The sequence below is a fragment of the Xenopus laevis genome, chromosome 2L, assembly GCF_017654675.1.
Source record: "Xenopus laevis strain J_2021 chromosome 2L, Xenopus_laevis_v10.1, whole genome shotgun sequence".
Classification (NCBI taxonomy): Eukaryota; Metazoa; Chordata; class Amphibia; order Anura; family Pipidae; genus Xenopus; species Xenopus laevis.
This window is the reverse complement of record NC_054373.1, coordinates 8,400,278-8,415,176: the sequence shown is the minus strand read 5'-3', so window position 1 is coordinate 8,415,176 and position 14,899 is coordinate 8,400,278. Positions and strand designations below refer to the sequence as shown.

General features: G+C 42.4%; 1 protein-coding gene across 50 annotated transcripts in view; it reads right to left on the bottom strand.

Moving 5' to 3' along the window:
• Positions 1-428: 428 nt before the first annotated feature.
• LOC108707843 (spore wall protein 2-like) overlaps positions 429-14,899 on the bottom strand; it is an 85,899-nt gene continuing 71,428 nt past the window's right edge. For all 50 annotated transcript variants that reach the window (XM_041581455.1, XM_041581461.1, XM_041581475.1 and 47 more), the window contains 4 exons: positions 8,239-8,268; positions 7,967-7,996; positions 6,610-6,744; positions 429-570 (listed from right to left, as the gene is read on the bottom strand). In XM_041581455.1, coding sequence (XP_041437389.1) covers positions 6,650-6,744; positions 7,967-7,996; positions 8,239-8,268 — 155 coding nt within the window. In that variant the 3' untranslated portion in view covers positions 429-570; positions 6,610-6,649. The remainder of the gene's footprint in view (positions 571-6,609; positions 6,745-7,966; positions 7,997-8,238; positions 8,269-14,899) is intronic.

Here is a 14,899-nt window from a genome sequence, read left to right as displayed (position 1 = left end):
CTCAAAGTACTCCATAAATTCACGAATTACAATATTGAGTGCAACTTTTCTACATTGATAGAAAGATAGGCCAGAAAAACATCTTTAACAGCTCATTTTACCTAACTAAGAAGAATTGCCAAATTATTCAACTAAACTTACTGTTGCTAAAAGAAATGTTTCCGTGAATGAAAGTTGATCTGTTATTTATATACCGTATGTACCACACTACGGTTTTACATTTTTTTTATTCCATGCCCCAGTGGAGCTTACTTACAATCCCTATCAAATTCACACACAATAGGGTCAGTTTATCATTTAATATGCAAAATTTTAAAAATCTTTCTTGTCTCTGGTTGCTAATAAAGTAAGAATAATGAGTCTATAAGAATTAGCCTTTGTAACTTGAGAGCTGATTTATTAAGATCCAAGCAAGAAAACCCAGTAAATTTATCCAAAATGTATTTTATTGGCGTTTAAGCACTTACACAAAACAACATTATTTTACTATCCAAATGTTACTAAAGATAAGTAATCTACTGAAAACATGTTTGTATCCAGCTGCCTTTTAAGCATCTTTGCACTGACGACCTGCGAAAAAACAAAAATATATAAATTCTAAAATGGCAAATATCACATTTGTATCCACATTAATATATGATTGTTAAATGTGCATAGACTAGCTGCTTAAAGGACCAGTAACATCAAAACATTTAAAAACCACCAACACAAATTAAACTTTAAAATCACAAAGCCTTTATTAAGAAAAAACTTCCGCTACTCTTCATAAAACGCGACAGGTCAATGATCCATCGCGCGGTGCTGGATTTCTCCTCCCTGGCTATCTCCCATATTCTTCTGACAGCATGTGAAGGAGCTGTGGTCCTTGGTAAGAAGCATGCAACCAACCAGATGTTTAGGATACAATGGTAGACAGAGCCATAGGGTAAAGCTATGTTCCCCTACTGTTCCTGAGCGCTGGGCCAGTGGAAGTGTTGGGTGGCAAGGACTTTACAGGTGCTGTTAGAGCGTCTCTACAGCAACAAGTCTTTTTATGCCCCAGCTCCTCATTCATCCTGCTCCTCCAGGCAAGGCAGCCTACTGAATGTTAATGAGCTGACTCCTTCCAGCCATGCCAGTTTGTCCTGACAACCCCAGTCTCAGTATCACCAAGTGCCACAGCAGGCAAGTCTGAGCAGCAGCCAGCGCTGGGAGAGTAACCCTTTCACAGAAATCACCATGAGCAGCTGCAGGTACAATGGTGGGGTCATGTGACCCCTAAGCGTGTCCTGAAGGAACCTGCATGAACTCGACTCTGAGTCGCAGCCCTTTACAGTCGGTGTCTAGCAGCAGTGCTGCTTCAAGCCCGAGCACAACTCCAACAGTCTGTATTAAAGTTTTTTTAGGTTCTTTTTCCTTTTTTTTGCTCCATTTCTTGTTGCTTTATACTACTTTTTTTTTTTTTTTACTTTTTTCATTGTTGTTTTCATGGAAACAGACCTCTATTATACCTACCATTTTTCCTGAGGCTCTTATATGTAAATTAGCATTTAATTTCACACTGTGTATAATGTGCCAGGACCCATTGTCTCCCACTGAGTATAATGTGCCAGGACCCATTGTCTCCCACTGAGTATAATGTGCCAGGACCCACTGTCTCCCACTGAGTATAATGTGCCAGGACCCAATGTCTCCCATTGAGTATAATGTGCCAGGACCCAATGTCTCCCACTGAGTATAATGTGCCAGGACCCATTGTCTCCCACTGAGTATAATGTGCCAGGACCCACTGTCTCCCACTGAGTATAATGTGCCAGGACCCACTGTCTCCCACTGAGTATAATGTGCCAGGACCCACTGTCTCCCACTGAGTATAATGTGCCAGGACCCAATGTCTCCCACTGAGTATAATGTGCCAGGACCCAATGTCTCCCATTGAGTATAATGTGCCAGGACCCAATGTCTCCCACTGAGTATAATGTGCCAGGACCCACTGATACACAATATATTTTGAAAAAAAAGACTACTGTTTACCTCAACCGGCATGCAAGCCCCCTCTGGTGGGGTAAACGAAATTTGGGGTGACTGTTCCCTTTAAGCTAGCCAGTATATGGTCAACTTTAGCCTCTTCAAACAAAAAAAATCACCCCTTCGCCTGTGCTGCCCTGCCTGCAGGAGCAGGATGAGAGAGGAGAGGAGCCGGTGCAGCAAAATATTCGCTGCCACAGAGAAGCACTAACAGCACATGTACAGTCCTTGCCACCCAACACTTCCACTAGCCCAGCACTCAGGAACAGTAGCACACGGCTTTACCCCATGGCTCCATGTACCCTTGTATCCTAAACATCTGGTTGGCTGCCTGCTTCTTACCAAGGACCACGGCTCCTTAACATGCTGTCGGTAGAATATGGGAGATAGCCAGGGAGGAGAAATCCAGTACCGCATGTTGGATCTTCGCCCTGATGCCTTTTCTGAAGAGTAGCGGAAGTGGAGTTTCGGTAAGTTATTTCTTAATAAAGGCTTTGCAATTTTAAAGTTTAATTTGTGTTGGTATTTTTTTTATGTATACTTACGAATTTTTTAAAACAGTTTTTTGATGTTACTGGTCCTTTAAATAAATAGAAGTTAGCAAACCAGCTAAAAAAAACAACAAAATCACCTCTCACAGAGGGGCAGATTTAGTACAGGGCAAATAGTTGCCAGCGACAGTTTCACATACCTCACACCACTTTGCCAATTCGTTGCCACTACGCTAATTCACTAAAATGCAAAGTTGCGTCCTGGGCACTGAATGATGGCAACCTTTGCTAGCGATACTTCTTCAGTGGTTTATGCCTAGCAAAAAGTTACTGGTGATCTTACACTTAAGTCGATTTGAATAGGGCAGGTACATTAAAGTTGTAGGAAGTGGAGTTTCTGTAAGTTATTTCTTAAAAAATGCTCTGCAATTTTAAAGTTTAATTTGTTTTGGTATTTTTTTTTCGATGTATACTAAGATTTTTTTGTAAAATTTTTTTGATGTTACAAAATCACCTCTCACAGAGGGGCAGATTTAGTACAGAGCAAATTGTTGCCAGCGACAGTTCACACACCTCACACCACTTTGCCAATTCATTGCCACTATGCTAATTTACTAAAATGCAAAGTGGCATCCTGGGCACCGAACGATGGCAACTTTTCGCTAGTTTTTGATACTTCTTCAGTGCGAGCATTTCATAATGAAGATTCCCTAGCGTTGGTTTATGCCTAGCAAAAAGTTTCCGGTGATCTTACACTTAGGTCAATTTGAATAGGGTAGGTACATTAAAGTTGTATGAATGTATTTATTAGAGATGATGGTGCAAATGCTTGAAGTGACCACTTTTTATTATAAGGAACCTTTATAAAGACAAAAGAGATCATATAATGCCCTAGACACGAGCCTACTATAAAATGAATTTTTCATGGCCCTCAAATGTCTGGTGAAAAATGTTAACTTAAAAAAGTTAAAAATAGGACTTTTGCAGGCAATCCTGCTTAATAAAATGAAAAGTCACCAGCGTTAATGCATTTTCGGCAAACAGGATATTATGTAAGATTGAGGAGGATGTAGCTTCATTATAGCAGTTCGCCTGGTCTGAGGTGGCAAAGTCAACTCTGGCAAAAGAGGTAACGTTCAGTAAAATCTGCACTTTCGTTAATTAGCGGAGCAATGACCATTCGCCAGAGGAAAAAGTCGCCTGGCGATAGAGAGCAACGGTCTCTTTGGCTAGAGAATTGTCATCTGCACCAGTGAACTGGCGATGTCCCTGAAGATGTGATTTCTGGCAAAAAATCGCTAGCATTAGCCACTTCGCCCTTTAGTTAATTTGCCCCAGAGTATAAAACAACTTTTGTCCAGATTAATGAAAATCTCTAATTTTTTCATGTTGGGTAGTCCTGATTCTGATCCAGATCCTTCCACCTGCTATGCAGGTCTGCTACAACAAGATCACTGTGTTAATTGTTTTACAGTCCTTGAGATATATCACAGAATTTATGATATACAGATTGTAGATGTTGTTGGGAATTCTACTTATACTGTAGATGCAAAATACATACAAATTACAAAAATAGGAGCACACCCTCTAAAATAAATTAAATAGCTTGGTGCCAGTAATGAATTTTTTAAAGTGCAGCACTCTGTATATCTTTTCAGCAATACCAAATTATTTAATTGCTTCAAAAAACAGATGTTTTGGTTGTTCAACTTGGTGTTATTGAAAAAACCTGCAGGGTGCTACATTTCGATATACTGTATATACATGATATTTATTGTATGTGTGTGTGTTTGTGTGTGTGTATGTATGATTCCATAAGATATGAGTGCTAGACATGTGTTTAGTTTAGTCATGTGACTTGTGCTCTAATAAACTTCAGTCACTCTTAACTGATGCACTGCAAGTTCCCCCTGCAATCATCCCCTCCCTTCCCCCCAGCAGCCTAATAACAGAATGATGGGAAGGTAATTAGGGATGTAGCGAACCGCCGCCGATGTGTTCGCGAACGCCGTTCGCGAACACCGGCAAAATTTGCGAACTGTTCGCGAACTGTTCGCGAACTTCGATCATCCGAAAATCGTTCGATTCGAACGATCGAAGGATTTTAATCGTTCGATCGAACGATTTTCGTTCGAATCGAACGAAAATCGTTCGATTTTAGCGATCGAATGGTCGAATGGGCGACCGATTTTGACGCGAACGCCTATTGGCGAACGTCGCGCGACGTTCGCGAACTTGCGGCGGACGCGAACAGTCGAAGTTCGCGCGAACTAGTTCGCCGGCGAACAGTTCGCTACATCCCTAAAGGTAATCACATAATAGCTCTCTGACACCTGCATTGCTAAAGATGATCCCATAGTGGTAGAAATGTGAACAGCACACAACATTAAAAATACAAGTCCTGCTAACCCCAGTTGCGACTCCTCCAGTTACATTGAGTAGGAGAAACAGTAGCTTATCTGAAAGCAGTTTCTGTCAGGCTCTGTTGGGATTCAATTGAAGCAAATTGGAAGGGATAGGTGCTGACTTAATACCTTGTGCTATTGTGATTCGAGCGAGAGACCTTTGGGTTGCTGGCTCGATGCCTTAACCATTTGGCCAGGTGAGCAGCCTGCAGTGTTGTTCACTATGGGTAAAGTTCACTATTGGCTGAAAATGCGATAACGACGGCTTCGCCACACTTTGCCAGGCGTAGTTTCGCCAGGGCTGCTCAAATTCACTAAAATCTGAAGTTGTGCCCAGGGAGGCAAAAGGTAGTGAAGTTGCGCTAACATTAATTCATCAAGCAAAGCAAAGATACGCAAGCGATGCCTCATTTGCATACGGCGCCAAGTTAAAGTATAATGGACTTATGTGTCAGCAAATACATTAGACTACACAAGCCTGGGAAACCTTCATAAAATAAAATATTTTGTTATTTTGCCATATACATGAGCCCACTGTATAGTTTAGGTGCCATATGTTAGGAAATGTAGGGGGGAAGGAGGGTACCCCCAAAATAATTTACGCTCTTTTTCAGCCTATCACCCTTAAAAAAGTAAAAGATGCCAGCGTTTTTTGGGATTTAGAAAAAATTTCAACTTTTTTTGAAGCAAGTCCTATCTACTTCATCTGAGGTGATGAAGGCAAGTCTGGCGCAAGAGGTAACGTTCAGTAAAATCCGCAAGTTAGTGAATTAGCGTAGTTACGTCTCTTCACCATATCGCAACTTCGCCTGGTGTTAGGGTACAAAGTAGCGCTAGAGTATGTCTACTTCGCTAGTGAATTTATGCCAGCACCCATTAGTAAATCGGCAAAGTGGCAAAATGACGTCACACTGGCGAATTTTCACTAGCGTTAGCGACTTCGCCCTTTAGTCAATTTGCCCCTATATGTTACCTGGCCTCTGCAGTCCGAGCCCAGCTGCAGCCTAATTGGTTGCAGTCAGCCAATCTGGGCTGACTCTGCCCTATTTAAGGCCAGCCCTCTGAACACTCCTGGCCGGAGCATTATATGGCCATCTTAGTACAGTGGCGGTGCCCCTAGCTAGGTTGTTCCTGCTCTAGCCTTTTTTCCCTTGATTCTGCCTTGTCCTTCCTTGCCTTGCTTTATCTTCATGGTACTTTCCCAGCCTTGAACTTGACGTGACCTTTGCCTGTTCTTGCTTCCTGTTCTTGCTTCCTGTTCATTGTACCTTTCTCTGACTTAACCTTGAATCAATCTTGCCTTGCCTGTTCATGATTTCTGCCTCCTGTTCTGCCTTGCACCCAACCTATCCTGCTCTCCGGTCCTCTTGCTATCCTGCTCTCTAGTCCCCTTGCTATCCTGCTCTCCAGTCCTCTTGCTATCCTGCTCTCCAGTCCTCTTGCTATCCTGCTCTCCAGTCCTCTCTCCTTCTACTCAAGTCTCCTTCTGATCCTGTCCTCCCGCTATCCTGTCCTCCAGATCAACACCCTTAAGAGGAGCCTTAATGATTTTTTGAACAACCATAATAGCAAAAGCTATTGTGATACTATAATATACAATTAATGCAGATAATGGTATATATAGTTTGTATATTTGAGTCCTTAACAAATATATGACTGTTTGGCACATACTGACATTATGCAAATGTAAACCAAACACTGCTTACATTATTATGTTGGAAGAACCTCATGGAAAACCACAACTGGTCAAATCAAAACTGCGCCTCTTGAAAGATGCTTGTGCTTATGATTCAGTGACTTCAGTCCTTTCAGTCTCGCAGGTTGACTGTCTTGTTTTTTCTCTGTAAATAGCAATAGGGCATATTTCTATAAACCTTATATATAGTCCCTTTTTGTCTACTTTACTGATATATGCTGTATAAATAGGACTGATTTGTACTGTAAAAACAAGACAACTATTGAATATATCCTGACAATTCTTTAAAAAAAATTCCCAATTGATCTAAACTATTTAGCTCTTTCTTGTTATTTGCTCATGGATTTAAAGTATGGATTAAGTGGAGAAAAGATAGCTACTGTATGCCCTTGATTATTCATGTGCTTGTTAGTAGTTGCTCATCTAAGGTGTACAACAATTGTCAGGTGGCAGTTTGTCAGTTATGCCCCAGTGATTATAATAACTCCCTAAAACTGGGCTACTATTCTAGTACAGGTATGAGACCCATTTACCAGAATGTTTAAGACCTGGGGTTTTATGGATAAGCTATCTTTCCATAATTTGGATCTCCATACCTTAAGTCTACCAGAAAATCATGTAAGCATTAAATAAACCCGATAGGCTGGTTTTACCTCCAATAAGGATTAATTATATCTTAGTTTGGATCAAGTACAATGTACTATTTTATTATTACATAGAAAAAGGAAACTATTTTTTAAAAATTTGTATTACTTGGATAAAATGGAGTCTATCAGAGATGGCCCTTCCATAATTCAGAGCTTTCTGGATAATGGATCCCATGTTCCATACCACCATAAAGCACTGCGTATCTTGACAGCGCTATATAAATAAATGATGATGATACCACCATCTCTTTTCTTTACTCAAGGTCCTTTGCAGCTGCTCTCAGCTGATGTGAACATCATAAACCCTTGGCCTATGAACAACAACAAATGTTTGGTGTGGCAGTCATTAGAAAAACACCCTGAGGTCTGAAAGTGTTACCAGTAGAGGGCACCTAACAAATTGACATTCCCCAATGATTAACCTTTTTGATCTTCTTATTATTTCCCTTAAACAGAATGAATTTTAATTTCTTTGTGGTGTTTTTATATATACAGATGTGTCATCTGTGCCTCTTCTAGGTGCTGATTATTGTTATCAACCACCATGATAGGTAACATAACTTATCAAAACATAAAAATGTGTTTCTAACCAATTGTCATCATTAAAATTGTTTAAATTTAGGAGTATGTTACAACTTACATTACAGCAGTGCAAAATAGTCAGCAGCTAAACTGTAAGCAAGATTAATATTCCATACATGTATGTATGTGTACACTTACCTTGTTTTGATGATGACTGTTCTTGTTCATCTAAAATTTAGATTGAAAAAAAACACACACAAATGGAATAGAACTGATCCAATTTAGGAGTACGTTACATTTGTCAACTTATTTTACAGCAGTGCAAATTAGTCAATAGCTAAACTGTATACAAGATAAGTATTCCACTGTAAAATGTTTGTGTGTGTGTATATATGTGTGATATGTGTGTGTGTGTGTGTATATATATGTGTGTGGTGTGTGTGTGTGTGTGTGTGTGTGTATACTATTACCTTGTTTTGATGTTGACTGTTGTTGCTCATCTATAATTATAAAAAATTAAGAAAGATTGAAAAAAACACACACAAATTGAATAGAACAAATCAAATTTAGGAACAAATGAATCAATGTCAACTTGCATTATAGCAGCTCACATAGGTATGAGTATGTGGTGCTCATAATGATTTGGAGAGTTTAACATTTCAGTACTATAAGAGGAATGCATTCACATGTTAGGGCCAAGTATACACATCCATTGAAAAGCAAAGCAAATTGCATTGCAGGGCATATTTAGTACTTGCTTACATTGGGCTCTGGATACTCGATGCTAGAAAACACGAGTGAGTTCTCACATTTTCTGGCAGCAATTGCCTTTTTTTCTTTGACATACAGTAAATAGAATTTTATAGAATTTAAAAAAATTATAGAAAAAAAATTAAAGTCAGAAAATGTGATTTAGATAAACAACTCACTTGTGGTTTCTCTTGCCTAGATTGGGGGATGAAGATCCTGCCGCTGGAGAGCGGACACTAAACAGTTAATGACTCCTCCTCCTGCTCTGGGCTTCATCCCCTGCTTACTTCCTGTTCTCCTCAGAAGGAGGACTGACACTAGTGGCTCTGGAGAAAATGGTTAGGATACTTTACAAAAGCCATGCCACACAGGGGCCAAGGTTATCTTTCTAGAGTCCCTCCGGCCTAATGGTTACTTTCATTTGTTTACCCACTGCCTTTCTGTTCTCTGGAGGTCTGCAGGCTAAGCTCCACTGATCCCTGGGGGATCTGGTTCCCACTCCACGGAGGCTGCACCAGCCTATTACCACAGGGAACCACCTTGTGCACTTCAGGCTGGCATCAAGGGTAAGTATTTTACCCTCCACCTCACCCCAAATTACTTCCTCAGGCAGTGGGGCTGAGGACCCATCAATGGCTTTTACTGCCCCCACACCCTACCTTACCTGCCTCACTTGCCTAAGCATCCTAGGCACCACCACCTTCTCTTTCATGCCCCAAATCACCTTAGTGTTGCTGTTACTTTTTTCTTAGTCTCCTTATTGCTTCCCTTGGAGAGAACAAATCTTAATGGCCATCTTGGATCATGTGAGATTTCACTGCCGCCATCTTGGATAACGTGAGATTTAGAGGCCACCACCTTAGATCATGTGAGACTTAATGGCTGTCATCTTGGATCACGCAAGATTTTGTAGTGGCCATCTTGGATTACATGAGACTTGTAGCTGCACATTTTTTTACCAACTCTCACTGCTTCTCTATCCAGTTCTCTATCTGCCTCCCCAGTCTCTTTTTTTCACAGAATAAAATGTACATTTGTATACCTCCTCTGACCTTATCTAGGCATATTAGTTGGATATTCAATTTCTTCCCTCCCACAGCAAACCCTACCTGCCTGACACTATTTAGTATTCTCTCCCTTCATTAGAGGGGATTCCCAAGATTTGGGCAATACTTATACAGTGGAAACATCATCCTGTTGGGATGACTGACTCATCAGTGGATTTTAAAAAAAACTGTCCTATTTTTGCCTATATACATGGCAAATCAGGTTTCTCAATACTTCCACTGACCCTGTACAGGCCCACCCTACCCTACCCTGCTAACAGCCCTTCGGATATGGCTCTAATGTCCAGCTCAGTGTCAGCTACGGCAAATCAATGAGCTCAGACTCTGAAGTGGTACACACCTTAGCACTCCTACTACAGTTTGGCATGGTTACTGGAGATTATGGATAGAGTCATGGAACATCCCAATGTGATCCTCAAACCCTCCCCCCTATGGTCAAACAACATTCCTCCTCGTCTCCAGATTCCATGGAAAGCATGAAGGAATCTTCGGGGGGAGAAGGGCAACTTATCGGGGGAGGACTCTGATCCAGAAACTCCCAGATCAGAAAGGGAGGAAGTCTGACTAATATAGGCAGTTTTAGCATTAGTCCTTAGCATTGAGGACAGTCCAGCCACTGCGGTTCCAGGTAATTGACCACTTCACATTAGATAACATATTCTAACAGCAAAGGAAATCCACTTGTGTTTTCCAGCCTATAATCAGTTGGCAAAAATTGCCAAATCTCATTGGAAGACCCCAAACCATATTGTCCAACTCTCTAGATACTTTCAGAAGAGTGTATACACCTTGGTCCTCCACTCCAGCAGTGGGACCCCCCTGGAATTGGGCATTTCAGGACACCACCATCCTGGTGGCTAATGCAGCTGCCTTCTGAGATTCCCTTGATAAGGCTATATTCACTGACCCAGATACAGTCTTGTGCCCCATCTTGCAATTACACCACTGTGGGTGGAGCACGTTGCCAAACTTACTGGGTCAGATGTTTTCACCAACAACCTCAAAGTGCTGATATGGTCACATATATATATCATGACACAGCCCTAGACCCAACTAAGATTATTGTGTTGATGCTTCTGGCACTCGGTTGCTGCGTGGTTAAGATCTGGTCAACAGACCTAACTTCTAAAAGATCTTGGTCAGTCTACACCTTCCCCAGAAAACAACTTTGGAGCAAGTTAGACTAGGCTAGTACTTTAGTGACAGGGGGCAAAAGAACTCTTCTACCAAATCAAACCTAAGTGCCCATCTCTTCCATGTAGACAATTTTGTTTGTCCTTCTCACCAAAGTCATGGATCTATGGCACAGATGGAGAATCCACAGCCGGCAGGTCTATCCAAATACTCCTTCACATAGAGTTCTTACTGGTCTTCAACCAAGAACACTGCTAGACTTGCCCAGGATAAATCATCCACTGCTAAATGTGTACCCACCCCTGAAGGCATTCCTTTAGGCATTACCAAAAGCACTTTGAGAGGAGTGGAAACATCATATTCAGGAACCCTGGGTCCTTCAGATCAGGGATATTTAATATCATTTCTAAACCTTCCACCTGGGAGTATTTTATAGCCTGACTCCATCAGAAGGAACCAAAGAGTTTTCTTCAACCTCTCCTCTTCAGGATGTGTTTCAATGGCTCCCCCTTTCTGAAAGGGTAAACTTCTTTACTCCAGTCTCTTCATTGCCAAAGGACAGATGGTTCCTATTGCCAAGTGCTGGACCTAAAGATACCCAATAGTTTTGCCCAGAAGTGCCACTTCAAAAGGGGAATCCACTCAGTCCCAAAAGGTTGGGGTTTTCTTGGAGGTAGTTGACGTCAAAGGTGCCTACCTTCATATTCCAATCCACAACCACAAGTGTTTCCTAGGCTTCTGAATCACAGGGAAGCATTGGCAGTTCATGGCCACAGCATTGTCAGGTTTTAAGTAACACAGCATACAGATCATCTCTTCTTGGAAGACATACCAGTCAAGGCCAATTCATGGCCACGGCCATTGTCAGGCCAAAGGTTACATAACATATAGACCATGTCTTCTGGAAGATATACTAGTCAAGGCCCTTCTTGGACCTTGCCTCAATTCACCTGTCCAGCGTACTGCAGATACTGAGGGGCTGGAAACTCAATAACAGAAATCTGCCCTCTCCCCAACCCACAAAACCGAATACCCAGGTTTAATCCTGGACTCCTTGGGGGGGGATCTCCCATCCACAGACCAAGGTATCTACTCTCTGGAGTTGAATCCCTGCACTTGAGAGGGGGCCCAGTCCCCCCTGCTTGCGGTGTTGGACATCCTGGGAACGTTGGTTGCATAGTTTTCATAGGTGTAACTACACAAGAACTCTTCAGGGGTTCATTTTCCATTACCAGAGACAGAACCCTCATGACCTGGATAGAATCATGCCAATCCCTGTACAACTCAGAGCATCTCTACTGGGGTGGATTCAGCCTGGGAGATAGCTCTCTGGAAAGGCCTTCCTAGATCAACTATAGATGGTAATGGCCATAGATGCAAGTCTCCAGGGTTAGGGAGAGGCCTTCAGCTCCCACACAGTCCAGGGTTAATGGAACAGGACAGAACAGTCTATTCAGATCATTATCTTGGAACTCAGAACCATCTTCCTCTTAATATAGCACTGGACAGACTTCCTTTACAGGTCAACCATTCAAGATGCAATCCGAGACTGTGACGGCGGTCACATATCTAAATCATGGAGTGGGCAGAGAGGACCATACATACCAGCCCCACAGTACACATCCCAGGAGTGAACAACTGGATAGTGGACTTCCTCAACAATGAGACATGGATCCCCACGAGTGGAGCCTCCATACAAAGGTCTTATGCATATTTGTAGAATAATAGGTAATACCCGAAGTGGATCTAATGGCAACCAGGTATCAAACTACCCAAGTAGTCAGGGGTCCTCTTGCAGATGGATAAAGAAGGATTGGCTTAGCACCGTCTTGGTGGCGCAAATTTGGCCACAAAGGGTGGTTCACAGATGTAAGCCTGGTGGCTGACACACGATTCCAGTTAAAGTTTGAGTCGACTATCTCAAGGTCCACGTGTCAACCCAAATTCGCCTCAGATGACTTAATGACATATCCCTTGAAGACCTTGTCCTGACTAACTCAGTTCCTCACTCCATCATACCAGCTACATCAAGAGCTCAAAAGCTGACATCGGCAAGGATTTAGCACCAGATATGGAGTCTTTATCGCTTGGCGTGTACACATCGACAAAGATAGGCAGATGTTTAAGGAAGGCATTCTGCTCTGCTTCTTACAGGAAGGCCTTCATAAGGATCTAGACCTTGGCTCCCTGAAGTTAAAGGTATCAGCACTCTCTACAAATTTTAATCAGACAGCAGATAGCCATCTGCCATACATCAGTTAGGAACTTCTATGGGGTGCCATATGACTGGCTCTGCCATACAAACAGCCAATGGGACCTTTAACTCAGCCCTGTCCTTGCTACTGGAGGACTTCTTGCACCCCTAGATTCTACACCTTGGTGATCTTGACAGAAAAAGGGTCCTCCTGGTGATTCCTCTTCCAGAAGGGGTGCGGACTGGTAGCTTGTCTTGTCTAAGGCCAAGGCATCATCTTCATACTGATACCGTGGTACTGCAACCAGTCAGGAAATTCTTCCAGAGCTGGCATATGATTGAATCAGTATTTGATGGTTCCCTCCATCTCTCTCCTGAACCCATGACCATTTATGAGAAAGAAATAAACAATCCAAATGTAGTCTGCACTCTGGACTACTCCAGTGAGAAGCACCACATTCATAAGGTTAATGTTCTCTTTTTCTTCATGATGGCCCCAGGAGGGGCCTCAGGGGCCTCCAAGGCAGTAATTGCCAAATTGATTTGATTCACCATCCTACAGGCCTATGCGATTACAGGTAAGACAGCACCATTTCAAGTACCAGCTCTTGCCACACGTGAAGTCAATACTTCATGAGCAGTCCACCAACAATCACCAGCTGAGCAGATAGGAAACTATACCTTTTTGAAAAGTTACAGAATTCACACACAGTTCTCAGCCGAAGCTAGCTTCAGGAGAAAAGTGTTGCTGGATGTGGTTTTCTGAACACAAATAGGGCAGATGTCCCACCCTCATGGGTAGCTTTGGGACGTCCCCATGGTGTCTGTGTCCCTAATCTAGGCAAGAAAAAGAGGGATTTTTGTACTTACTGTTAAATCCTTTTCTCTTTGCCTACATTGGGGGGGACATGCCTTCCCTCCCTGGTTATCTGTTTATCTGATTCTATTCTATGCTAGGTTAGAGGTAGCTGTTTGCTACAGTTGTGCACTCTGGGGTGAGACCCCTCATCTCATTAGGGTTCCTTATAAATACTATAAAAACTAAGGAGAACAGGAAATAGGCAGGGGATAAAGCCCAGAGCAGGAAGAGGAGTCACTTAACTGTTTAGAGTCTGCTCTCCAGCTGCAGGATCTTCATCCCCATGGTGCCTGTGTCCCCCAATATAGGTGAAGAGAACAGTAACAGTAAGTACAAAAATCCCTCTTTCTGGCATCAATTATCTTATTCCTGATGCTCAGTAAGCAATAAACATGTCCATAAACCATTCTAATTTGGGGTCATGTCAACATGAGCTTGAAGTTTGGAATTATAAATTAATTATATCAATATCTATCTATCTATCTATCTATCTATCTATCGAGCTATCATCTATATACTGTATATATATATTGTGAGCTTCAGGTAACGAAACCGAAGGCCCCGGCACAGATTTCAGCACAGAGAATGGAGACTGACACCGCCTTTAAGTTTAAATGCAGCTTTGCTGACTTTTATTCAGCCCACTGGCTTCACATTGAGTATAACATTAGCTTCACATAAGCCTTAACAGTCCCAATTCACACCCTCACTGGTGTTAACTTTAACTCATGGTTTCCTTAGCCCTCACTGGCTTTTGGTGGACCGCAAATCCCAGAATCCTCTCTGGGTACACTCAAGACACACTTGTCTCCTGGGAGGGGTTTCTCTTTTCCTCTCCAGTGCTTTGGAGCTCTCTCTCCAACTCAGGTTAGCAGGGAATCGCTCTCTTTCCCAGTTATACACAGGCACCTTCCTTCACTCAAGAAGGTCCTCACATGGCCCCTCACCCTCCTCCTCCAGGAGATATCCAGGGGAAGAAGCCCTGAGGTGTGACTCCATACCTCCTTTTAACTACAGCTCACCTGTAGCGTAATTAGTTATATTGCCTCTAGCTTGGCAGCTGAAAATCCTTACTGAATCAAGGAATGGAAGCCCACCCTGCTCTCTTCCATTCACTTCAGGGACCC